The 24,570-nt window shown below is 43.8% G+C and overlaps 2 protein-coding genes across 9 annotated transcripts in view; one reads left to right on the top strand and one right to left on the bottom strand.

The window, feature by feature from the left end:
* The window catches only part of trip10 (thyroid hormone receptor interactor 10), a 274,634-nt gene that overhangs the window by 135,505 nt on the left and 114,559 nt on the right, over window positions 1-24,570 (top strand). The gene's annotated exons all lie outside the window — the stretch shown is intronic.
* On the bottom strand, window positions 7,834-13,449 carry LOC134296412 (uncharacterized). The gene is made up of 2 exons (XM_062971320.1): window positions 11,419-13,449; window positions 7,834-8,207 (listed from the first exon to the last, which is right to left on the bottom strand). The coding sequence occupies exons 1-2, from the start codon at window positions 13,033-13,035 to the stop codon at window positions 8,124-8,126; spliced, it is 1,701 nt and encodes a 566-aa protein (XP_062827390.1). The 5' UTR covers window positions 13,036-13,449; the 3' UTR covers window positions 7,834-8,123.

Consider the following 24,570-nt stretch of genomic DNA (forward strand, 5'->3'; position numbering starts at 1 on the left):
AAGGTCGAGAAGTACCAGTAGCGCTGATCCGCCGCTATCAGACTGGTGACGAAGTTCATCTGTATTGGCAACCAGGACTGTCTCCGTCCCATGGCCAGGGCGGAAGCCTGACTGGAAAGGGTCCAGGCCTGCTGTATCATCCAAAAATTGTTGCAATTGTCCCAGCACAGCCCGCTCTATCATCTTACCCAAGAAAGGGAGGTTGGAGACAGGACGATAGTTGGCAAGGGTCATGGGATCCAAGCTAGGCTTCTTTAGCAAGGGACGAACCCTTGCCTCTTTTAGGTTGTCCGGGAAGACCCCTTGTTCAAGAGAGCCATTGATTATATTACTCAACGGATCGAGTAGACCTTCCAGGCAGCTCTTCACCAACCAAGAAGGTCACGGATCAAGGGAACAGGTAGTTGGTTTTTCAACAGCCAGGATTCTAGCGACATCTTCCCTGTCAAGCGGAGTAAATCGGTCAAAGATAGGCCCACTAAGCGGCCACAAAGTCTCAAGCTCACTCAAGGTATCAACTGTAGGGGGCAGTTCCTGCCGAAGCACGGTGATTTTATCAGTGAAAAACTTCTGGAATGCCTCTGCTGTAAGAGCCGTGGTTGCTGGGTTTTGACTAAGGGAGCAGGACTGGTCAAAGCATGAACGATTTTGAATACTTGAGCTGGGCTATTAAGGAGGAATTGTAAGATTTTTTAGCGTCCTTGACGGCTGAATCGTAGGACCTGCGAAAAGCCTTGAAAGCGGACAGTGACACCTCGTCGGGTTTCCCTTGCCACCGATGTTCCAGCCGCTTTCGTGCTTGCTTCATCGTCCGAAGCTCATTAGTGTACCGGGGGAGCGATTCCGGTGAGGGCGAAGGAGGCGTCTGGGGGCAATCTCATCCAAGGCAGCCAACAAACTGACATTCCAGGTGTTGACTAGCTCATTGAAAGTGGCGCACACATTTCCCAGGCCCTTAAAGGCATTCAAGAACCTAGCAGGTTCCATGAGTCTCCTGGGCCGAGCAAAGATTGGTGTGGCAGGATGGGGAGGCGGAGATGGAATCTCAATCCAGGCCTTCAGGACAGCGTGATCAGACCAGGGAACATCAATTACCGCGGATAGAGATGTTCGTACTCCGATATTAAAAATCAGGTCCAGAGTGTGGCCGGCTCGATGAGTAGGGCGAGTCTTTTGGACTCTGTTGCTACTGATCTAAAGGACTTTTTAAAATGGGCAAGTGATGCTTGATATACATGGATAGTTTGTGTGTTAGCTATTCAGAGAACTACTAGTTTCACTTCACTTCACTTCACTTCATTTTATTTCTTAATTAGTCGCTCTCCACCAAAGTGCTCCAAGCGACTTACAATTTAAAATATCATTCCACAATATAAAAACATTCAACAGTGACTATTTGGCAAATTAGATCTCATTTACTTAAATGCACAACCAAACAGCCAAGTCTTGAGCACTCTAATATGGAGGCAATGAGTTCCACAGAATTGGAGCATAGGTCGAAAAGGCTCTACGCCTTGTAGGTTCCAGATGTACCTCCCTAGGGCTTAGTACGTATAGATTTTCCTGGGAGGATTGAGGTGACCACTGATGGAAAAAAGGAATGAGGTGGTCCCTAAGATATAATGGTCCTTGGCCATTTCGAGCTCTAAATGTCAGGATCAGTATCTTGTAAGAGATCCAATGTTCAATTGGCAGCCAATGCAGTTGTTTCAGAATCGGTGTAATATGGGATCTTATAGATGATCCTGCTAGCAGCCTGGCCGCCACATTTTGGACCATTTTTGGACATTTTGGTTTGCTTTTTCCATTCCTAGATGACCACTAAGCAAATACTTATTAATCATTTTGAAGTCTAAAACTTTGGAAGTGTAGGGATCAGCTGCATATTTGCATTCAAGATAGGTTTCATGTAAGCTGACCATGATGGTATAACAATCTCAACTGAGTAAGAAGTGTCTTATACAGCTGGAAAACCTCCATAGTGAACTATGCATAGATGGTAGTACTGTTACTATTACTCTTCAAACGGCTGAGAAATGTACTTCAATTACTACCTGATGGTCTCTGAACTATATTTGTATACAGTATTTGAGCTGATAGGTACTTCATCTTAATAGTTCAATTCTGGGATTGGATTTTACTCTATCAGACAGGTTCTCAGATGTGGTAGCGATTTGTTAAAGCCTGACTTAGAATTTAAAATCTGAAGTAACTTTTTCTGCTTTTGCCAGTATTTTTCTGCATGCTGCAACTGCTCATTTGAACCTTTTAAAAATGAACCCATGGTCCTACTGTCACATTTCATGCCAGTCATGAACTAATTTAATGGCTTTAGGCAAGCAACTGTTCTCTCAGCTTCAGCTCCTCACAATTTTGTAGGATGAAGCATTTTGCCTTGGGCAGGAGATTTTAGAGTGGCATGAAAGTGCAGTAACACTTTTAAAGGAATGTTACTCTTATATCACTAGGCTAGATTTGGGTTTCCTGCCTCAAGCCCTACCATCAGCAGTATAGATAGTTCAGCAACAAGATCTGTAACAACACACTGGGATTCAGCTTTCTTCGTCCTGAGCATCTGGTTGATGGAGGAGGGGATACAAGCTATTGACAATAAAATTCCATCTTTTACACATGACATTGTTTTCTTGGTCAGAGGTAGTTGGGTCTATACAAAAATGGGCATACTAAGTCCCATGAACTCAGTAATATTAATATTTTAGAAATGAGGGAATTCCAGTACTTCTTCTCTTTGGCATCTTCAAGGAGAAGATTAGGAATTGTTGCTTCAATTTTTGATGTGAAGTCTAGCATTGCACCCAAACCCAATGAATTAATTCAGCCAGACTTTTTAAAAACAAGCTAGCGCCATACATTTTCCTTATTTTGTCTAAATCTGAATTATGTACATTTTGATAGATCCCTATGTTTTGCTACACAGGGCTGGTTTTACCATTTCCAGAGAGTAGGGACCATATCAATAATCTTAAAGCATACCTATTCCTTTTTTTCATTATTTAGTGGGATAATGTTATAAAGAACTGTGGAAAAGGAGACTGGTATTGTCAGAATGTGGGAAAAGGTCCTAAGACTCATTGTGTAGATGTCTTGATAGAATATGATTGGTTGTGCTAGTAGAAAAAGTTGGTAGCCATTTTGCATGATGAGAGGAAAAATAAAGGAAATCACCTTGGCAGCAACGTAGTATCAATTTTTAAAGTATTTTCAGAAACTTAATGGTGAAGATGGGCCTCCCAACTAATCAAGTGAATATTTGACATGGCATTACATCATCATAGGCCAGTGGGGACGAATCTATGATATGCATGCCAGAAGGGGCACACAGCGACCTCTCTCCTAGCATGCACTTAATCACTTCTCCCCTCCCCCCCCCCACCACCACCTGCCTGCTCGCCCACCCTCCTGTTCTCTTGCCTGCTCACCAGCATACTCGTGGAGCTCCTGATGGCATAGTGGGTTAAAGCCTTGTGACTTGAAGGTTGGGTTGCTGTCCTGAAGGCTGCCAGGTTCGAATCCAACCTGGGGAGAGCGCAGATGAGCTCCCTCTATTAGTTCCAGCTCCATGTGGGGACAGGAGAGAAGCCTCCCACAAGGATGATAAAAACATCAAAACATCCAGCGTCCCCTGGGCAACGTTCTTGCAGACGGCCAATTCTATCACACCAGAAGCAACTTGCAGTTTCTCAAGTCGCTCCTGACACGAAAAAACCCCCAGCTCACTCACTCCCTGCTCACTCGCCCACCCACTTGCCCCCGTGCCTGCTCCCCCAGCTCACCTGCTCACGTGCCCACCCCCAACTCACCTGCTGACTTGCCCTCCCCACCCACCCCTCTGTTTGTTGCCCACTCATTTGCCGGCTTGCCCGGCCACCCCACTTGCCTGCCTGCTTGGCCAACTCCTGCTTGCCCACTCCCCCCTGCCCCCCTCTCTTTGAAAAGGGTGGTGATAATGGCATCCTTGAAGTTTGCTGGCTCACTAACACTTTTTCAATAAGCTTGTAGAGTTGTTGTGTCAGCTCAGGCCCACCCTCTTTAAAGATTTCAGGGATCCCATCAGATCCACTGACTTGTTATTTTTATTTGGTTGATAGCTTTGCTGATTTCCTCCAAGGTAGGCAGTGCTGCAGGCTCATCCCTGGTTTGTTGTTGCTGGATTTGCAGGAGAACCTCTTTGGTCACATTGGAATTGTGTTTAAAATTTGACATAGCAGATATATGATAGAAACAGAAATTGCATGTTTCTAGATGGATGTACAGATACATCCATATATATATATATATATATATATATATATATATAGAGAGAGAGAGAGAGAGAGAGAGAGAGAGAGAGAGAGAGAGAGAGAGAGACTTGATGATGTGTGACTGTATTTGACATGTTGTTATAATGAAAATGTTAATAGGGGGATAATAATAATAATACAATATTGAAAATCTTCTCCAGCAAGAGATGCTGTGGAGATACAGCTGTGTGTGTTGTAGGACCTTTGCTTTGTAGACTACATTGCTGTCATCATATATGGTGGAGATTTCTGTCTCTTCAGCACAAGTAATAAAAGACCCAACTACCCAGACTACCAGCCTGTGGAATCGGCCTCAGTCCAATTGTCCTTTGCCTGACACAATACAATGTCTCAAAATTCCTGGGTTTTTTGAGATGTTGACAGGAAGATTGAGGGGTTTACGCATAGCATGGTATGGAAGGACAGGTGGTGAGGCAGCAGAAAAAGTGGTGGAAGAAGTTGAGTTAGGTAAGCATCAGTTACAAACTTTCCAGATCTGTAAATGAGAGACCTGCGACTGTGACGGGCGGAGTCGCAGTAGCTTTTGAAATATCTCACCTATGTATCTTTCCAGACACTTGGCAAAAGATTTTAAGATCAACCCCCCATCATGCATTCAAGCATGCATCTGCCATCTTTGCTGTGGGTGTTGTCAAATTTATCTTTTCTTTCCCAGCTGGGGAAACCAGGCTGGCTACATTCTTCACAGCCTGCGCTTTCAAACAAGCAGTAGCAGGAAGAGGAAGAGGAAGTCAAGGTTGGTTCCTGAAAAGAATGCTTGCCAAGGTGGTTCAGATTTGAGTCATGAGCATGGCTACTTAGATTATTCTTCCTGGGAGGAAATTGGCAGATACAAAACCCCAGGAAACTTTTCCTCCCCAGACCATGGTTCCTGATAGTCCTAAATCAGTTCCTTGGTTTTCAGAGCCAAACACCTGATATGTCAGAGTACTTGGAGTGGGAGGTACTTCTTTGTGTGTTTGCTCCAAAGTCCCTGTTAATCTTGTTGTTATTGCTGGTTTTGTGTAGAGAAAATATTCATGAGATCATAGCATTTTTATTTTACATTTTAGCATTTTTTTTTCATTTTCTTTAATTTAAAATGGGATCCCCCACCACCTTCACACTTTGTTTGTTTTTTTAAAACTATTGGAGACATGATGATCAAGAAGAAAATATGGTCTTATTGTGGGGTGTATGGGGAAGCCACAGTCTATGACTATGTAGGGAGGAGACTGCAAAGCTTATGTGTCATTCCTGGGCACTGGCAGCCCTTGCAACAATTCTAGTCAGGGCCTTCAACAGGATAGTTTCAGTTCAGTAGGGTGTTGAATCTGCTTTGGTTTTAGTCTGAACTTTAAAGGAACTTTTCAAAATACTTAACCTGTTTTGAGTGGATAAGATTCAATACCTTGGATAGCTAATAATAATAATAATAATAATTGTGCGGTTTTCTGGCATTGTATATTTTTGCCGCTTCGGTGACTGTTCATTTGTATTTTGATTCCGTAGCTCACTTGTTGATGGATGTCCAGAATCAGTAGGTCCTTTTTATCCTGGGCGACGACCGAGCCAGTATAGACTTCGTTTTGGTTTGATTCTCCATAATGCTAATGGGTTAGGTGCTCTTAGTTCCACTCCTCAGCTGAGGCCTCTCTGGCTTGGTTGGACCTGCCGGTAGTTACACTGCCGCCAGCATAGCCCTCAGTCATCATTGGAGTGGTTAAGACCCCCCACCACGTCAAGGTGCCATGCCAAAAGATCTCAGCCGGCATTTGGAAACAATAGACATTGACAAAATCACGATCTGCCAACTGCAAAAGGCCACCCTACTAGGATTTGCACGCATCATCCGAAAATACATCACACAGTCCTAGGCACTTGGGAAGTGTTCGACTTGTGATTTTGTGATACGAAATCCAGCATATCTATCTTGTTTGCTGTGTCATACAACGTAGTTGTGTCAATAATAATAATTATAATAATAATAAGTTTATTTATACCCCGCCTCAATCTCCCCCGAAGGGGACTCGGGCGGCTCACAGATAATATTAGATAAAAACAGTGACAATAAACAGTACATCAGTAAACAAAAACATACACCAATTATAAAATTTAAACGTTAACCTATGAAAATGAAAAAACACTTAAAGTGCTACAAATTCATCGGAGGTTGATTTGGGATGGGAAAGACCCTAAGTAATATCAATTAACCAGGAGAAGTGCGACTGATGCAGGAAAGGTCAAGGAACATAATTAATTATGGGGGTGGGCGGTCTTTAACCGAAGGCCTGCGTGAAGAGCCAGGTTTTCAGGATCCAGAGATCGGATCCAGAGTTATAGAGATCGGATCCAGAGTTTATTCACACTTCATTGTTTTAGTGCTTTGATCCCACTGTATCTGTTATAGCAAAACTGTATAGACTCCTGTAATTTGTAAGTTAGTGAAGGGATTGAGAATGCTCAGCTATGACAGTTAAAGTGAAGTTATGGATGACCTACACCAGGGCCCCCCAAACTACAACCCATGGGCCAGATGCAGCTCTCCAAGGTCATTTACCCAGCATCCACCCTAACCTTTAGATTTAAGATCATCTTAAGTCTGAAATTATTTGAAGGCACACAACAACAATCCTAATTAACTTTATGATCTCATTAGCCAAAAGCAGTCCCGCATTTCCCATTGAAATACAGGTATGTTTATGCTGGTTAAAATTGTTCTTCATTTTAAATATCTGTTATCTTGTGGTTGTTTTGCACTACAAATGAAATATGTGCAGTGTGCATAGGAATTTGTTTATGTTTTTTTCAAACTATTGCCCAGACTTGCCCTAAGGACCCCTGATATATAGTGTAGAATGAATGCAGTTTGAAACGTTAACTGCCATGGTTCAATACCATGGGATCACTGGAGTTGCAATTTTACAAGTCTCTAACCTTCTCTGCCAAACAGCCTCACCAAACTACAAGTTCCAGGATTCCAGAACATTGAGCCAATCTGATAAATCATTCTACAGTATAGATCCACCCAGGGTACTCCAACTGTGTAGCATTAAAGGGACCTCCGACTTGGAGTGGATTAACCTCTCCCAGTATTTTGAAAGCCACGTGCTGCCATTAACTGGAACATTGACAGAAAATAAGTGGGTTTCATTAAAAAGGAATATTCTTAAGGTTCTTTAGTTATTGCCAAATCTGTTTATTTCTTTTTTCATTGGCATTTCACTAGTCCTCCATGTATTCTGGGTTGCTATGTGTCTTGGACCATCATTCTTCCCCACCATCCATTTCCTGTGTCATGAAATAACATCATCATCATCATCATCATTTAATTACTTATTAATCGCCCTCCATCCACGATGCTCTAGGCGATTTACAAGATAAAACTGTAAAGGATAAAAATATATACATACAAATATTGATAAAATTAACATAGTTTAAAAGCTCTAGTAAAGAGCCAGATCTTGAGTGCTAGGGTAACATAACATAATGTCCTGCTCACTTCAAAGGATCAGTCTGAACGCAGATCAGAGATGGCTGCTCTCAAATCCAATCTTTATTGAAGAACACATGACTTTGGAAAAGTCAGGAATGACCCAATGTTTACATACAACTATTTTTATAACTTTTGATGCTACGTAACACCACACGTAAATATCATCATCAAGTCCCACCCCCAATATCACATTACTACCATTTTCACACACTAAACCAATTATAATTGTTTATACTTTCGGCCCCAAGTTCCCAGGCATATTCTATCTTCTTCTGCCAGGTGCTCCTGGGATTGTTTATGTTATGACTCCCAGTTACAGGGCTGAATTACCAAAGCCCTGTAACTGGGTTCCATGACATGGTGCCCTCCTTTTCTTCGTCCTCCTCTTCGGTTCTTCTTTCATCACAAGCCTGAAACAAAACAATAATTCTATGTGTCCATTTTGTCCAAAGTACCCATATATTTTTTCAGTAAGCTACGATGGAATACAGGGTGTATTTTCCCTAAACTTTTTGGCAATGCCAACTGGAAAGTCACCTCGTTGATTACACCCTGTATTCTAAATGGTCCAATATATTTAGGGCCCAATTTTTTCGAAGGTAGCCCCAGTTTGATGTTTTGGGTACTTAGCCACACTAAATCTCCTTTCTCCAATTTATCACCTTCCACCCTCTTTCTGTCTGCGAATACTTTATACTTTTTATGTGCTTCTTTTAAGGATGCAGTCACTTGACTCCAGCATTCCATCATTTGCGCTTTCCATTTCCCTGCCTCTGTTCCCTCATTCTCTGTCCATCTTGGCAGCTGGGGCAGAGGCTGTATTTCATACCCGTAAACTACTTCAAAGGGGGTTTTATTTGTTGCTGAATGTATAGTCGAATTAAAAGCTAGTTCTGCAAAAGCCAACCACCGAGACCAGTCATTTTGTCTCATGTTAGAGTACATTCGAAGGAACTGCCCAAGTGTCTGCTGAGTACGTTCTACCGCCCCATTTGTCATGGGGTGAAAAGCAGAACTTAAACTCCTTTCTGCTCCTAGCATTTCCAGGAATTTTTCCCAAAATTTTGCTGTGAATTGTACTCCTCTGTCACTGACCACTCTACTGGGACATCCATGCAGTTTGTAAATGTGGTTTATGTACAATTCAGCTAGTTTCTCGGCTGATGGTAGTTTCGTCAGTGCTATAAAGTGGGCCTTTTTAGAAAACAGGTCCAATACTGTCCAAATATAACGATGTCCTTTGCTAACCGGTAGTTCCCCCACAAAGTCCATAGCTACACATTCCCAAGGTCTGGTAGGTTCTGCTACTGTTTGTAATAATCCCATTGGCTTCCCTCCTCTCGATTTATTTCTGGCACAATCATCACATTGAACAACATAATTTTTTATGTCCTTCCTTATCCCTGGCCACCAGCAATGTTTTGCTATTGCTTTTGTTGTTTTTGTAATTCCTGTATGACCAGCGCTCTGGTTGTTGTGAAAACGATGCAAAATCTTGATCCTTAATGTTGCTGGGATATATAGTTTCTTGTTCACAAACCAAAATCCCCCCTTCTGCTCCCCCTGTTCTGCATTGGATGCGATCCACTGGTCTCCTTCATAAGACTGTTTCAGCTCGTTTCCCCAATTATCTTTTCCGTCGAGTTCAACCATAGCAGTGTTCTCCTTTTGGGTTTGTGCTCTTGTTCTGACAGCTAAGCCCCATTGTTTGTCAGAGAATATTGTTCCCTCTTTTGCTGTGGGTATTCCTTCGTGTTGAGGCATGCGTGAAAGAGCATCTGCCAAGACATTCTGCTTCCCTTGAAAAAACTTTAATTGGAAATCGAACCTGCTGAAGTATTGTGCCCATCTAATCTGTTTGGGGGACAATTTTCGAGGGGACTTTAAATACTGGAGGTTCTTATGGTCAGACCAAATTTCAAATGGGATTCCGCTTCCTTCGAGAAAGTGTCGCCAGCATTCTAAGGCTTTTAATATGGCTAGTGCCTCTTTTTCCCATATCGGCCAACATTTTTCAGTTTCGCTGAACTTCCGGGACAAATATCCACAGGGTTTTAAGTTCCCATTTTGATCCTTTTGCAATAGTACTGCCCCATACGCACAGTCTGAGGCATCGCAATGGATTATGAAAGGGCTCCTGATATCGGGGTGTTTTAGAATGGGTCCTTCTGTGAAGCATTCTTTTAGGGTTTCAAATGCCTTTTGGCATTCTGGCGTCCAACTTAGTTTGGCGCCAGGAGCTTTTACTTTTGCTGTCTCTCCTTTCCCTTTTGTTTTTAAAAGTTCAGTAAGGGGTGCGGTTATTTGCGCGAAGCCTTTTATGAAGGATCTATAAAAGTTTGCAAACCCCAGAAACGATTGCAATTGCCTCCTTGTTTGAGGCACTCCCCATTCTTTTACATCTGATACTTTAGCTGGATCCATAGCTAACCCTTCTGGAGATATCCGATACCCCAGAAAGTCAATTTGAGTTTTATTAAATTCACATTTGGACAGTTTTGCGTACAGCTTTGCTTCTCTTAGTCTCTGCAAAACTTCCCGGACCAATTTCACGTGCTTTTCCTTATCTTCAGTCACAATCAAGATATCATCAAGAAATATGAATACCCCTCTGTACAACAATGGGTGCAGTATTTCATTTATAAGCTGCATAAAGCACCCGCCTCCATTTTTTAATCCGAAAGGTAAAATTTTATATTCAAAATGGCCGAATGCGCAGGAAAATGCAGTTTTCCAAGTATCCTCCGGTTTGATCCTTAATTTATGATATGCTTCAATTAAATCAAGTTTAGTAAATATGCTCCCTTTTTTCAATACGGTAATTAAATCCTTTACTAAGGGCATAGGGTATTTATTGTCCTTAGTAATTGCATTTAAATTTCGATAATCAATGCACAATCTTAGGGAGTTGTCTTTCTTTCTCCTGAATAACACTGGGGCCCCGAGAGGAGAATTGGATGGCTTAATGAAGCCCCGCGCCAGGTTTTTATCAATGTATTTCCTCAATTCCTCCTTCTCCTGCACAGACATGGGATACACTTTTGGTTTTGGTAAGTTTGCTCCGGGGGTTATTTCAATTTCTACTTCTATATTCCTTTTGGGAGGTAATTTACTTGCCTCTTTCTGATTGAACACATCCACAAAGTCTCTGTATTCAGGTGGCAATAGCAGTGGGTCTATTTCACCTTCTTCATCTCCCTCGTCCTCCTCTTCTGCAATCTTGCTTATCTCCCATTGCGTCTGCTGTTCTTTAAATGCTAGGCTCTTTCCTCTCCAATCTACTTCGGGATTTGCCTGTTCGAGCCATGGTATCCCTAATATTACGTGGTATGTGGCAATAGGGGCTATCACAAAGGATATTCTTCCTTCCCATTTGCCTATTTTACATGGGACCTCCCGTATTTCCTTTGTAGATACTTCCCCAGTAGCAACTGATCCGTCTAGCTGCGAAAACGCAATTGGGGAGTCAAGCGCCATCTGCTGGCATTTCAACGCTCCTGCTAACTCTGGAGTTATAATATTCCTGGAACAACCACAATCCACAAATGCCTTGCAGGTGGCCCGATTCTCTAGCCCCGAGAGGCAGATTGGCACTACTATCATGCGTTTGTCCCGACTCACCAATTTTTCTGAAGATTCTGGGGCTCGCACCTCCTCCTCCGCACGCCTCCCGGTTGCTGGCTTGGGCTTTGAGGGTTTTGGCGGCTCCCCCTTCCGTGCCCAGCATTCTGCTGCTCGATGGCCCGTCTTCCCACATACAAAGCATCCCGGTTTAGGTTTGTTGTCGTCTCCTCTGGAGGGAATCCCCGGCCTCCCTCCGGGTCTTTCCTGCTTCCTCGTTTCTCCTCGACCTCTCGCCACCGGTCTTTGCTGGCCGCCGCTGCTCCTGAAGCGCTTTACTTGGGCCAGGGTGGATTCAACGCGCCCCGCTAGTTGAATCCATCCCTGGAGCGTTTCGGGGTCATCTCTGTGCGCTGCCCAGCTGAAAATCTCGGGGCGTAGTCCCTCTTTAAATAATTCCACTTTGGTCACTTCAGACCACTCTGGTACCCTTTCCGCGAGGTGGAGGAATTCCTCTGCGTACTCGGGCACCGTTTTGTCCCTCTGCTTTATTCCTCTAAGCTGGTCTCGAGCTCTCAATTGCTCTAGCCGGTCTCTGAACCGGTTTTCCAGTGCGGCGAGGAAGCGGGGCACTGACCTCAGGCATGGGTCCTGTCTGGCATGTAGTTGCACATACCAGCTGGCCGCTCCTCTCTTTAGTGTGTTGCCGATGGCCCGAACCCTGCTTGCTTCGGAGGGGAATGTGTGTGCATTGTCTTCCATGTATCCCCTGATGCTAATTAGAAAAAAGTTCAGTTCGGCTGATTCCCCTCCGTATTCTAGCTTGAGATCTTCCCTTCTTGGCATCCATTCAGCGGCCCGTTGATGCTGTCTGGGAGGCATGGGGAAGGGTTGCATCGGGTTTCCTTGGATCACGCCGCGCCCCACTCCGGTGGTCATTCTGCGCGGCTCCCGAAATCCTGCCGCCGCTGTCGGCCCTTCCCCCCATCCGCATACTGGCCTCGCTGTAGCCCCCGCATCTCGCCTTTCCCCGTCGTACTGCACATCCTCCTCCTCTTCCTGGATCTCCTGCTCCTCTCCGCCTTCGTCTGCTAATCCACTGGACCCGATCCCTGGCCCCAGTGGTCTTTCCACCCCGACGCCCATCCGGGGGGTTGGGAGCTCTGTTGGAGATGGCGGCCTCAGAGTTCCCAGAGCTCGCTGGCGCTCCACTTCGCGTGCCATTCTGTCTCTGAACTCCAGCTCCTGCCAATATTCCTCGTCTCCCTCGTCCCTTGCCGCCGCGGGACTCTGCGTTGAAGCTCGCTGTCCCCTCTGGCTCCAATCGCCTCCTTTGCTTGGCTCTCTCTCGGCGCCATATCGGATGTGCTCTTTTTGGAGATTCTCTTCCAATATTGGCACTATTCTCCCCACGGTATCCGACAGCCTGGATAAATGAGTTTCCAGGATGGATAACCGCAGGGCCACGGTCTCCGGCATGCTTCCTCCAGATCCCCAACTGGTTTCTGCCGCCGCCGGAACGCCTCTTCCCCCTCTGGGAATCCTCTGGGTCACGCCGTCCGGCTTGGGGTACCCCGTAGAGGAAGCTATGGCTTGCAATGTCTCTTCTGCCAACGGCAGAGCTCCCAGCGGAGGCCCCTTTGCTCCGTCATGGCTTTGATCTCCTTCCCTGCTCATTATCACTTCACTGCAAATTTGCAGGAGGGTGAGAACTGGATTCCTGACTTAATTGTCCTGCTCACTTCAAAGGATCAGTCTGAACGCAGATCAGAGATGGCTGCTCTCAAATCCAATCTTTATTGAAGAACACATGACTTTGGAAAAGTCAGGAATGACCCAATGTTTACATACAACTATTTTTATAACTTTTGATGCTACGTAACACCACACGTAAATATCATCATCAAGTCCCACCCCCAATATCACATTACTACCATTTTCACACACTAAACCAATTATAATTGTTTATACTTTCGGCCCCAAGTTCCCAGGCATATTCTATCTTCTTCTGCCAGGTGCTCCTGGGATTGTTTATGTTATGACTCCCAGTTACAGGGCTGAATTACCAAAGCCCTGTAACTGGGTTCCATGACAACATAACATGTTATCCCAGGCTTGTAGCCAGAGGGTTGGTTTAAGGGTTCAACCCCCCCCCCCCAAAAAAAATGTTTCTGGTTAAAAAAAACTGATTTACTCATGAATCAGTTAACCAGTTAAAATTCATTAGTAAATCATGGTTTTTTAAAAACCTGAAACATTTCAGAGTGGTGGGGTTGAACCTTCTTTAACCCTCACCCTCTGGCTACAGGCTATCCACTTCTTTGTGCAGGCACTCCAAAAAAGTGTAATGCTTCACCCAAATTCAAGTCTTCTAAATTCTGTATTAGTTAATGTGCATTGCAACGTTCTGGCAGAAGTAATTATGCAAATCTTGTAGAAATTGGAAGGAATGTTTAGCAGCCCATTTACTGCTGGAAGTCTTATCCAGATTCAGCTGGCTTTGGGGATTCGCCAGGCGTTGTTTATGCACTTCCAAGCATTTTTTTTGAACTGGATGAACTGAATTCATATTTTTAACCTTCCCTTCGTGAACCTGAATAGGACCAGCTGTTCCGGGAAATATGGCGTATGGCTGCTTTGCTTTCTGTTTCTTATTATTTGTATAACACTATGTAATTTGTGAAGCTGACATCATTTTAGTTTACCCTGTGTTCTAAAACAAGCCACTGTTGTTTCCATGCTTCTTTTGTTAAGCCATAGATAACTTGTCAAAATTGTGGAATCTAAACCCAGATTTTCTGGTTTTAAATCCAGCTTGCTATCCACTACAGATTGTGATAGCAACAAGTTGGGAAGAAATTTACCACAAAGAAGGTTGCCATTAGGTTGAATCAGAAAATTGCATGTTGAAGTAAGGCATCCTGATTTTTTCGTTTGTAGATGTTTAAAAAGCATTTATTTCAGGAAAAAACCTCCAGATAGAATGCCTGTTTAGAAAAAAAAATCTCTTCTCTCCTTGATAGACTGATCAAAGTGGAGAAAATACTGATCACTACAGCTGGCCTTCCACATTCACTGGAGTTAGGGACATATGACCCTTGCAAAAGTGGAAAAAATAATAAACATTTTTTTAACTTGATAGAACACTTCTTTAGGAATTTTTAGGTCATCTAGCTGGATTTGATCATAGAATCCCACAGGAGGACTTACCAATTTCTGGAAAAGTGTTTTCTCTAGAAAACTGTAGCTGCCCCTGCACAACTCTGAGGTCAGGTTCGTGCTGGGGGACTTAGAGGTCTCTAGAGAGAACATATTAATCAAATCCATGAATACTAAAATCAAGAAGTCAAACCTGCAAATGTAAAGGACTGAATGTACTTAGGCTTTACATTTTCTGTGTGTCCTTTGCAGTTTGCATGATATGTGATTGTGGATTGCTTGGAGAAAGAGGTCCTCAAACGAAGGCCCACAGCCTGGGTGCAGCCCTCCAAGGTCTTTTCCCAGGCCCCTACCCTAAACTTTAGACTTAGGATCGCCCTAACAACTTGAAGGCACTCAACAACAAGAATTCTAATTAACTTGACTATCTCATCAGCCAAAAGCAGACCCATGCTTATTCTTCATTTTAAATATTGTATTGTTCTATTGTTGTTTTTTTGCCTTACAAATAAGATATGTGCAGTGTGCAGAGGAATTTGTTCATTTTTTTAAAACTATAGTCCAGCCCCCCCAACAGTCTGAGGGAATGTGAACTGCCCCTCTGCTTAAACAGTTTGAGGACCCTTGATCTAAGGAATTCAGAGCTGAGGAAGAGGCACCAACTTTTTCAGAGCAGAGGAAAGACTTTCTGCTGCCTGCTGCCATGAGTCTGCTTGCTTTTTTCTGCCTGCCCCTGGCATTATTTATTTATTTGTTTACAGTATTTATATCCCGCCATTCTCTACCCCGAGGAGCACTCAAGGTGGCTTATTCATCACTGTGTCTTGGAGATTTCAATGGTTGCATGTGTGACTGGGAGCAATGGAGGTTGCTGGGTGCATTCAAGGAGAAGATTAAAGCTCCAGAGACTTGCAGAGATTACTAGAGATTGTTTATGAGTGCATGAAGGATAGACTGCCTATAAGAAAGTGAGCAGTTCAGGATTAGGCAGACTGCAAACTTCTATGGCCACTGGAAAGTATTCTAACTTTGCCCTGTCTGCAAGCAAAGGACTGTAACTAAGACAATTCAAACACGCATTCTGGACTTTAAGAGAGCTGACTTCCAAAAAATGAAGGAAATACTGAGTGGCATTCCGTGGATGCCAATATTAAAAGACAAGTGAGTTAAGGATGGATGGGAGTTTTTAAAAACTGAAATACTCAAGACGCAAATGCAATCAGTGTCAACAAAGAAGAAGAAAATAAGACAAGTGCGAAGAAGCCAGAATGGATGTCCAAAGAACTTCTAACCGGGCTAAGACTCAAAAGAGACATGCACAAGAAGTGGAAAAGGGGAGAAATCACCAAAGAAGAATTCAAACGTATAGCCAACTCCTGTAGGGAAAAGGTTTGCAAGACTAAAGCACAAAATGAGCTCAAGCTTGCCAGGGACATTAAAAATAACAAAAAAGGGTTTTTTTGCCTACATTGGTAGAAAAAGGAAGAACAAGGAGGCAATAGGGCCTCTGCGAGGAGAAGATGGGATGATGGTGACAGGGGACAGGGAAAAGGCAGAACTACTTAATGCCTTCTTTGCCTCGGTCTTCTCACAAAAAGAAAGCCATCTTCAACCTCAGCAACATGGAATGGACAAAGGATTAGGGGAAATCCAACCCCAAATAGAGAAACAAGTTGTCCAGGAACACCTGGCCTCTCTAAACAAATTTAAGTCCCCAGGGCCAGATCAGCTCTGTCCAAGAGTATTGAAGGAACTAGCTGAGGTTATTTAGGAACCACTGGCAATTATCTTGGAGAGTTCTTGGAGAACGGGAGAAGTCCCAGAAGATTGGAGGAGTGTAAATGTGGTCCCTATCTTCAAGAAGGGAAAAAGGAAAATCCCAAACAATTACCGTCCGGTCAGCCTCACGTCAATACCAGGCAAGATCCTGGAAAAGATCATTAAGGAAGTGGTCTGCGAACATCTAGAAACAAATGCAGTAATTGCTAATAGCCAACACGGATTTACCAAAAACAAGTCATGCCAGACTAATCTGATCTCTTTTTTCGATAGAGTTACGAGTTGGGTCGATATAGGGAACACTGTGGATGTAGCCTACCTGGATTTCAGTAAGGCCTTCGACAAAGTCCCCCACGACCTTCCGGCAAACAAACTAGTAAAATGTGGGCTAGAAAAAACTACGGTTAGGTGGATCTGTAATTGGCTAAGCAAACGAACCCAAAGGGTGATCACCAATGCGTCGTCTTCATCTTGGAAAGAAATGACGAGTGGAGTGCTGCAGGGTTCCGTCCTGGGCCCGGTTCTGTTCAATATCTTTATTAACGACTTAGACGAAGGGTTAGAAGGCACGATCATCAAGTTTGCAGATGACACCAAACTGGGAGGGATAGCTAACACTCCAGAAGACAGGAGCAGAATTCAAAACGATCTTAACAGACTAGAGAAATGGGCCAAAACTAACAAAATGAAGTTCAACAGGGACAAATGCAAGATACTTCACTTAGGCAGAAAAAATGGAATGCAAAGATACAGAATGGGGGACTCCTGGCTCGACAGAAGTACATGTGAAAAAGATCTTGGAGTCCTCGTGGACAACAAGTTAAATATGATGCGGCTGCTAAGAAAGCCAACGGGATTTTGGCCTGCATCAATAGGGGTATAGCGTCTAGATCCAGGGAAGTCATGCCTTGGTCAGACCACACCTGGAATACTGTGTCCAATTCTGGGCACCGCAATTGAAGGGAGATGTTGACAAGCTGGAAAGCGTCCAGAGGAGGGCGACTAAAATGATTAAGGGTCTGGAGAACAAGCCCTATGAGGAGCGGCTTAAAGAACTAGGCATGTTTAGCCTGCAGAAGAGAAGGCTGAGAGGAGACATGATAGCCATGTACAAATACGTGAAGGGAAGTCATAGGGAGGAGCGAGCAAGCTTGTTTTCTGCTGCCCTGCAGACTAGGACACAGAACATTGGCTTCAAAATACAGGAAAGGAGATTCCACCTGAACATCAGGAAGAATTTCCTCACTGTGAGGGCTGTTCGGCAGTGGAACTCTCTGCCCCGGACTGTGGTGGAGGCTCCTCCTTTGGAGGCTTTTAAGCAGAGGCTGGATGGCCATCTGTTGGGGGTGCTTTGAATGCGATTTCCTGCTTCTTGGCAGGGGGTTGGACTGGATGGCCCATGAGGTCTCTTCCAAGTCTACTATTCTATGATTCTATGACAGGACTGGCTTGGATGCCACATTGATCCCCCTTTGCCTGGAGCTGGCTTGCTGCATCTATTAATCAGTTGATCTTCCTGCAACGGAGGACAATGGAGGCAGAACAAAATTAATTATCTCAGTGGGATCTAAGCCAGATAAATCTGGGTTCTTCTAAAATTGACCACAGGAACTTCTTGTGACCACAGTGATGAAAGGAAGCTTTTCTGTACCCTTCTGTTTTTCTGTCTTCAACTAAAGAAATTGTGAGGGAAACGTTTTTAGGGTTGGCAGCATATCTGATATCCTGCTTTCGAGAGTGTGGGGAGCACTCTTGAAGTTTTAACTTTTTAAAATAAATGCTTTTCACTGCTAGCTCAGCATAGTATTCTGGAAGTACATAGCCACACAGCAAAGGTTGGAGAAGTTGGTGGGGAGTAGACTATATCTTCCTGAATTCCCTAGCCGACACATCAACTAGGGGGCATAATAAAAAAAATAACTTTTCCAGATCCTGTAAGCGAAGTAGTGATTATATCATATCCTACTTCTTCTACACTGCAGTATTCTTAGAACTCACATCTAACCAATTAACCTGGAAGAGAAAACTGGGCAGACAGAGAAATGCTGTCTTGTGTGGTTTGCAATTTTGCAGAAGATATTTCTGATCACATACTTTACGCTTGGTGTATGTGATCTGAAATATCTTCATGTTCCTCCAGATCAGGGGTCCCCAAACTAAGGCCCGCGGGCCAGATCCGGCCCGCCGGAGCCATTTATCCGGCCCGCGGCAGCTTTCCTCCCTTTCCTGCATTGTCCCGCTCCCTGCACAAGCCTTGGAGACTTGCCTTTCCGCCTTCCCGGCCACTTTTCTGCTCTATGAGCCTTTGAGCCTCACCTGGCTCCCCACTCTCCCTGCATAAGCTGTGGAGGAGCCTTGCCTTTTACTGCTGATCAAAAGGTATTTTAATTATTATTTAATTAATTATTAATTACTAAGGTGTGTTTCCTCCAGGTTTAGCAATACGTTGATCAGCAATATACTCCGGATTTCTCCCTGGGCTAGAGACCTGAGTGAGGGAGAGTTTCTTTCCCCACTCAGACTTCCAGTCCTGGGAGAAATCTGGAGTATATTGCTATTCTTGATTAGCAATATACTCCGGATTTCTCCCTGGGTTGGAGGCCTGAGTGAGGGAGAGTTTCTTTCCCCACTCAGACGTCCAGTCCAGGAGGAAATCTGGAGTATATTGCTATTCTTGATTAGCAATATACTCCGGATTTCTCCCTGGGCTGGAGGCCTGAGTGAGGGAGAGTTTCTTTCCCCACTCAGGCTTCCAGTCCTGGGAGAAATCTGGAGTATATTGCTATTTCTGATTAGCAATATACTCCAGATTTCTCCCTGGGTTGGAGGCCTGAGTGAGGGAGAGTTTCTTTCCCCACTCAGACTTCCAGTCCAGGGAGAAATCTGGAGTATATTGCTATTCTTGATTAGCAATATACTCCGGATTTCTCCCTGGGTTGGAGGCCTGAGTGAGGGAGAGTTTCTTTCCCCACTCAGGCTTCCAGTCCAGGAAGAAATCTGGAGTATATTGCTATTCTTGATTAGCAATATACTCCGGGTTTCTCCCTGGGTTGGAGGCCTGAGTGAGGGAGAGTTTCTTTCCCCACTCAGACTTCCAGTCCAGGGAGAAATCTGGAGTATATTGCTATTCTTGATTAGCAATATACTCCGGATTTTTCCCTGGGCTGGAGGCCTGAGTTAGGGAGAGTTTCTTTCCCCACTCAGACTTCCAGTCCTGGGAGAAATCTGGAGTATATTGCTATTTCTGATTAGCAATATACTCCGGATTTTTCCCTGGGCTGGAGGCCTGAGTGAGGGAGAGTTTCTTTCCCCACTCAGACTTCCAGTCCTGGGAGAAATCTGGAGTATATTGCTATTTCTGATTAGCAATATACTCCGGATTTTCCCCTGGGCTGGAGGCCTGAGTGAGGGAGAGTTTCTTTCCCCACTCAGGCTTCCAGTCCAGGGAGAAATCTGGAGTATATTGCTATTTCTGATTAGCAATATACTCCGGATTTTTCCCTGGGCTGGAGGCCTTAGTGAGGGAGAGTTTCTTTCCCCACTCAGACTTCCAGTCCAGGGAGAAATCTGGAGTATATTGCTATTCTTGATTAGCAATATACTCCGGATTTCTCCCTGGGTTGGAGGCCTGAGTGAGGGAGAGTTTCTTTCCCCACTCAGGCTTCCAGTCCAGGAAGAAATCTGGAGTTATATTGCTATTCTTGATTAGCAATATACTCCGGATTTCTCCCTGGGTTGGAGGCCTGAGTGAGGGAGAGTTTCTTTCCCCACTCAGACTTCCAGTCCAGGGAGAAATCTGGAGTATATTGCTATTCTTGATTAGCAATATACTCCGGATTTCTCCCTGGGCTGGACGCCTGAGTGAGGGAGAGTTTCTTTCCCCACTCAGGCTTCCAGTCCAGGGAGAAATCTGGAGTATATTGCTATTTCTGATTAGGAATATACTCCGGATTTTTCCCTGGGCTGGAGGCCTGAGTTAGGGAGAGTTTCTTTCCCCACTCAGAGACTTCCAGTCCTGGGAGAAATCTGGAGTATATTGCTATTTCTGATTAGCAATATACTCCGGATTTTTCCCTGGGCTGGAGGCCTGAGTGAGGGAGAGTTTCTTTCCCCACTCAGGCTTCCAGTCCAGGGAGAAATCTGGAGTATATTGCTATTTCTGATTAGCAATATACTCCGGATTTTTCCCTGGGCTGGAGGCCTTAGTGAGGGAGAGTTTCTTTCCCCACTCAGACTTCCAGTCCTGGGAGAAATCTGGAGTATATTGCTATTTCTGATTAGCAATATACTCCGGATTTTTCCCTGGGCTGGAGGCCTGAGTGAGGGAGAGTTTCTTTCCCCACTCAGACTTCCAGTCCAGGGAGAAATCTGGAGTATATTGCTATTCTTGATTAGCAATATACTCCGGATTTCTCCCTGGGCTGGAGGCCTGAGTGAGGGAGAGTTTCTTTCCCCACTCAGGCTTCCAGTCCAGGGAGAAATCTGGAGTATATTGCTATTTCTGATTAGGAATATACTCCGGATTTTTCCCTGGGCTGGAGGCCTGAGTTAGGGAGAGTTTCTTTCCCCACTCAGACTTCCAGTCCTGGGAGAAATCTGGAGTATATTGCTATTTCTGATTAGCAATATACTCCAGATTTTTCCCTGGGCTGGAGGCCTGAGTGAGGGAGAGTTTCTTTCCCCACTCAGAGACTTCCAGTCCTGGGAGAAATCTGGAGTATATTGCTATTTCTGATTAGCAATATACTCCGGATTTTTCCCTGGGCTGGAGGCCTGAGTGAGGGAGAGTTTCTTTCCCCACTCAGGCTTCCAGTCCAGGGAGAAATCTGGAGTATATTGCTATTTCTGATTAGCAATATACTCTGGATTTTTCCCTGGGCTGGAGGCCTTAGTGAGGGAGAGTTTCTTTCCCCACTCAGACTTCCAGTCCTGGGAGAAATCTGGAGTATATTGCTATTTCTGATTAGCAATATACTCCGGATTTTTCCCTGGGCTGGAGGCCTGAGTGAGGGAGTTTCTTTCCCCACTCAGACTTCCAGTCCTGGGAGAAATCTGGAGTATATTGCTATTTCTGATTAGCAATATACTCCGGATTTTTCCCTGGGCTGGAGGCCTGAGTGAGGGAGAGTTTCTTTCCCCACTCAGAATTCCAGTCCTGGGAGAAATCTGGAGTATATTGCTATTTCTGATTAGCAATATACTCTGGATTTTTCCCTGGGCTGGAGGCCTGAGTGAGGGAGAGTTTCTTTCCCCACTCAGACTTCTAGTCCAGGAAGAAATCTGGAGTATATTGCTATTCTTGATTAGCAATATACTCCGGATTTTTCCCTGGGCTGGAGGCCTGAGTGAGGGAGAGATTCTTTCCCCACTCAGAATTCCAGTCCTGGGAGAAATCTGGAGTACATTGCTATTCTTGATTAGCAATATACTCCGGATTTCTCCCTGGGCTGGAGGCTTGAGTGAGGGAGAGTTTCTTTCCCCCCTCAGGCTTCCAGTCCTGGGAGAAATCTGGAGTATATTGCTATTTCGGATTTCTCCCTGGGCTGGAGGCCTTAGTGGGGCCTCTCCAGTATTATTATTATTATTATTATTATTATTATTATTATTATTAACATTGAGGATGGGTGGCCATCTGTCAGGTGTGCTTTGCTGTACTTTTGGTGCACAAAGGCAGAAGGGGGTTGGACTAAATGGCCCAAGGGTCTCTTCCAACCGTCTCCATTGTTTTATTATTATTATTAACATTGAGTCTGGGTGGCCATCTGTCAGGGGTTCCTTGCTGTGCTTTTGGTGCAGAAAGGCAGAAGGGGGTTGGACTAAATGGCCCAAGGGTTTCTTCCAACCCTCTTTTTTATTATTATTATTATTATTATTATTAACATTGAGGCTGTATTTGTTTCTTTTTTTAACCTCAAAATAAAATATGTGCCATGTGCATAGGCATTTGTTCATAGTTTTTTTTAAAAAAAACTATAGTCCGGCCCTCCAACGGTCTGAGGGACTGTTAACTGGCCCCCCGTTTAAAAAGTTTGGGGACCCCTGCTCCAGATGTTTGGATAGCTATGCAGGTATGGAATTCCAGTCCAACAATATCTGGGAGATGGATTTTGCAGCTGAGAAGCCGTTTTCTAAGCACAGTATTGGGGGAAGCAAAAGTGAAGTCTTGCTGCTCTAAGAAGCATTGTACTGTCTTATCACACTAGAGGATGAATCGACTTTCAATCCGGTTTCTGCCTCCTGCAGAATTCTGTGGTTTGTAGTTTGGTGAGGCCCAGGACCTGTCTGGCTGAGCTGTTTAAAGCCCCTCCCTAAAGTGGATTTAAAGTGGATCCAAGCTCTAGTGTGATGAGGTCTTAAGAGTAGCAATTTGGGAGCTTAAGGCAATGGAGCAGGTCCAAATTCTTTCTTCAAATCCCAACCCAAAAGGTGGCATCTGATTTTGTTTTATTTGTAATTTTAAGTTATTTTTAATTATTTTGCCATTTAGGGCTTCCCCTCCTACCAAAGGTATCTGCCCCTGCTTTGAGGGGTTCAGGGGAGTTTGGGGATCCCCAATCTTACATGCTTTAAAAGTAGCTCTGAGCATAAGCTTTCTATCTGCACATGCTTTCACACAAACACACAAGCAAAACACTTCTGCAGTTGAAATCCACATACCTCTTCATTGGCTATTTGCGTTCCCCTCCCTTTTAGTATAAATGAGTTTGTATTTGAGTTTGTACAAATGGCAGTTGAACTTTAAAGGAGATTTTCTTTGAGGAAATGGCACAGTAAAAAGTTAACCTCTCTCCCTCTTCTGCCATTCTAGACAGGTTTTTGCCAAATGTTATAGCATTTCTTCTTCTTTTCCTTTTCCTTTACCACAATAAGAGTCCTAGTCTGTATCATAAAGTTTTGTTCAAATATTTGGGTTTACGTCTTCTCTTCAATGATGTCGGGTTGGTGGGGGCATATATTCTAAATTGATTGAGATATATCATGTTTGGTATAAATTTGGTAAATAAATTTAAAATATGCCACATTGCAATTTTCTGCAGGGTGGTGTCCTCCAGATGTTTTGAACTACAACTCTCATTAACCCGCAGCTATCAAAACCAATTAGGTATGATGAGAGTCGCAGTTCTAAAATTGTGGGGTGTCTTGGAGAAATTAACATGCAAACTTTACATAGACTGCACATGTCTGGGTGCCTCGTCTGTGTCTGTCTATCTCCAGAAGTCTCTAATAGCCCAGAGAATTTGAAGCAAAATATTTGCTATGGGGAGAGTGAGGAATCATTTAAACTCACTTAATGTGTTCTAAATACTTTTTTTCAGCTCTTTATCCTGAAATAATTTTTTAAAATGTATAAATATTTCCAGACATTGTCATTAGTTTCTTTATTTAACTATGAAGGGAAACAAAAAGCCTTGAAAACTGTCAACGTACTAATTTTAATGTGCCTAAAGAGCATTGCCTCTTTGAATTATATATGCATGCATGCTCTCGGAGAATAGTCACCTGAACAAAGTTAATTACAACTTCGAAACTGCCCTATTTAAATGGCATTGTTTCTATTCATTATGTTACTAATTAAATTTTATGAAACAATACCTTTTTAGAAATGGAGAGTTTTCTATGGGAAAAATTTGGGAGAGAAGAGTTTTCTGGTCCATATCACTGGTTCCAGTTTAGTAACCATATATATGAGGCCTGTTGAGGGTTAGAAAAGTACATCATGACTCATGCAGTGACATCCAGATTACAGGAATTGGTTCTGGGGTTGCGGGAAAATAAATTGAATTTCTACAGTGCAGTTTGGCATGGGATCCACAGAGATGCCTCAAAGGAATTTTACTGCCTTAATTTTGGACAAAAAACATGTCCCCGTCATTATCTGCTGTAATTGTTGACAGACCTGTAGGTTTGACTGTGTCTTGTAGTTCTTGTCATGTGCCCTTGTGTTCCTATTTTTGGCTGGCTTCTCTTTCAAGCATGTATATATGGCACATTTCAAGTACAGTAGAGTCTCACTTATCCAAGACTTGCTTATCCAAGATTCTGGATTATCCAATGCATTTTGTAGTCAATGTTTTCAATATATCATGATATTTTGGTGCTAAATTCGTAAATACAGTAATTACAACATAACATCACTGTGTATTTGTCAGGGTGCTTTTACTCCCTTTTTTTTTTTCGGCTCATCCCGTGAGGAAAGGTCTCTCCGGTGAGAGCATGAACCCTGATGGAGGAGAAACCATGAAGGAATTCCTCTTCCTGGAATTCCTGTGACCA

The sequence above is a fragment of the Anolis carolinensis genome, chromosome 2 (genome assembly GCF_035594765.1).
Source record: "Anolis carolinensis isolate JA03-04 chromosome 2, rAnoCar3.1.pri, whole genome shotgun sequence".
In the NCBI taxonomy this organism is placed as follows: Eukaryota; Metazoa; Chordata; class Lepidosauria; order Squamata; family Dactyloidae; genus Anolis; species Anolis carolinensis.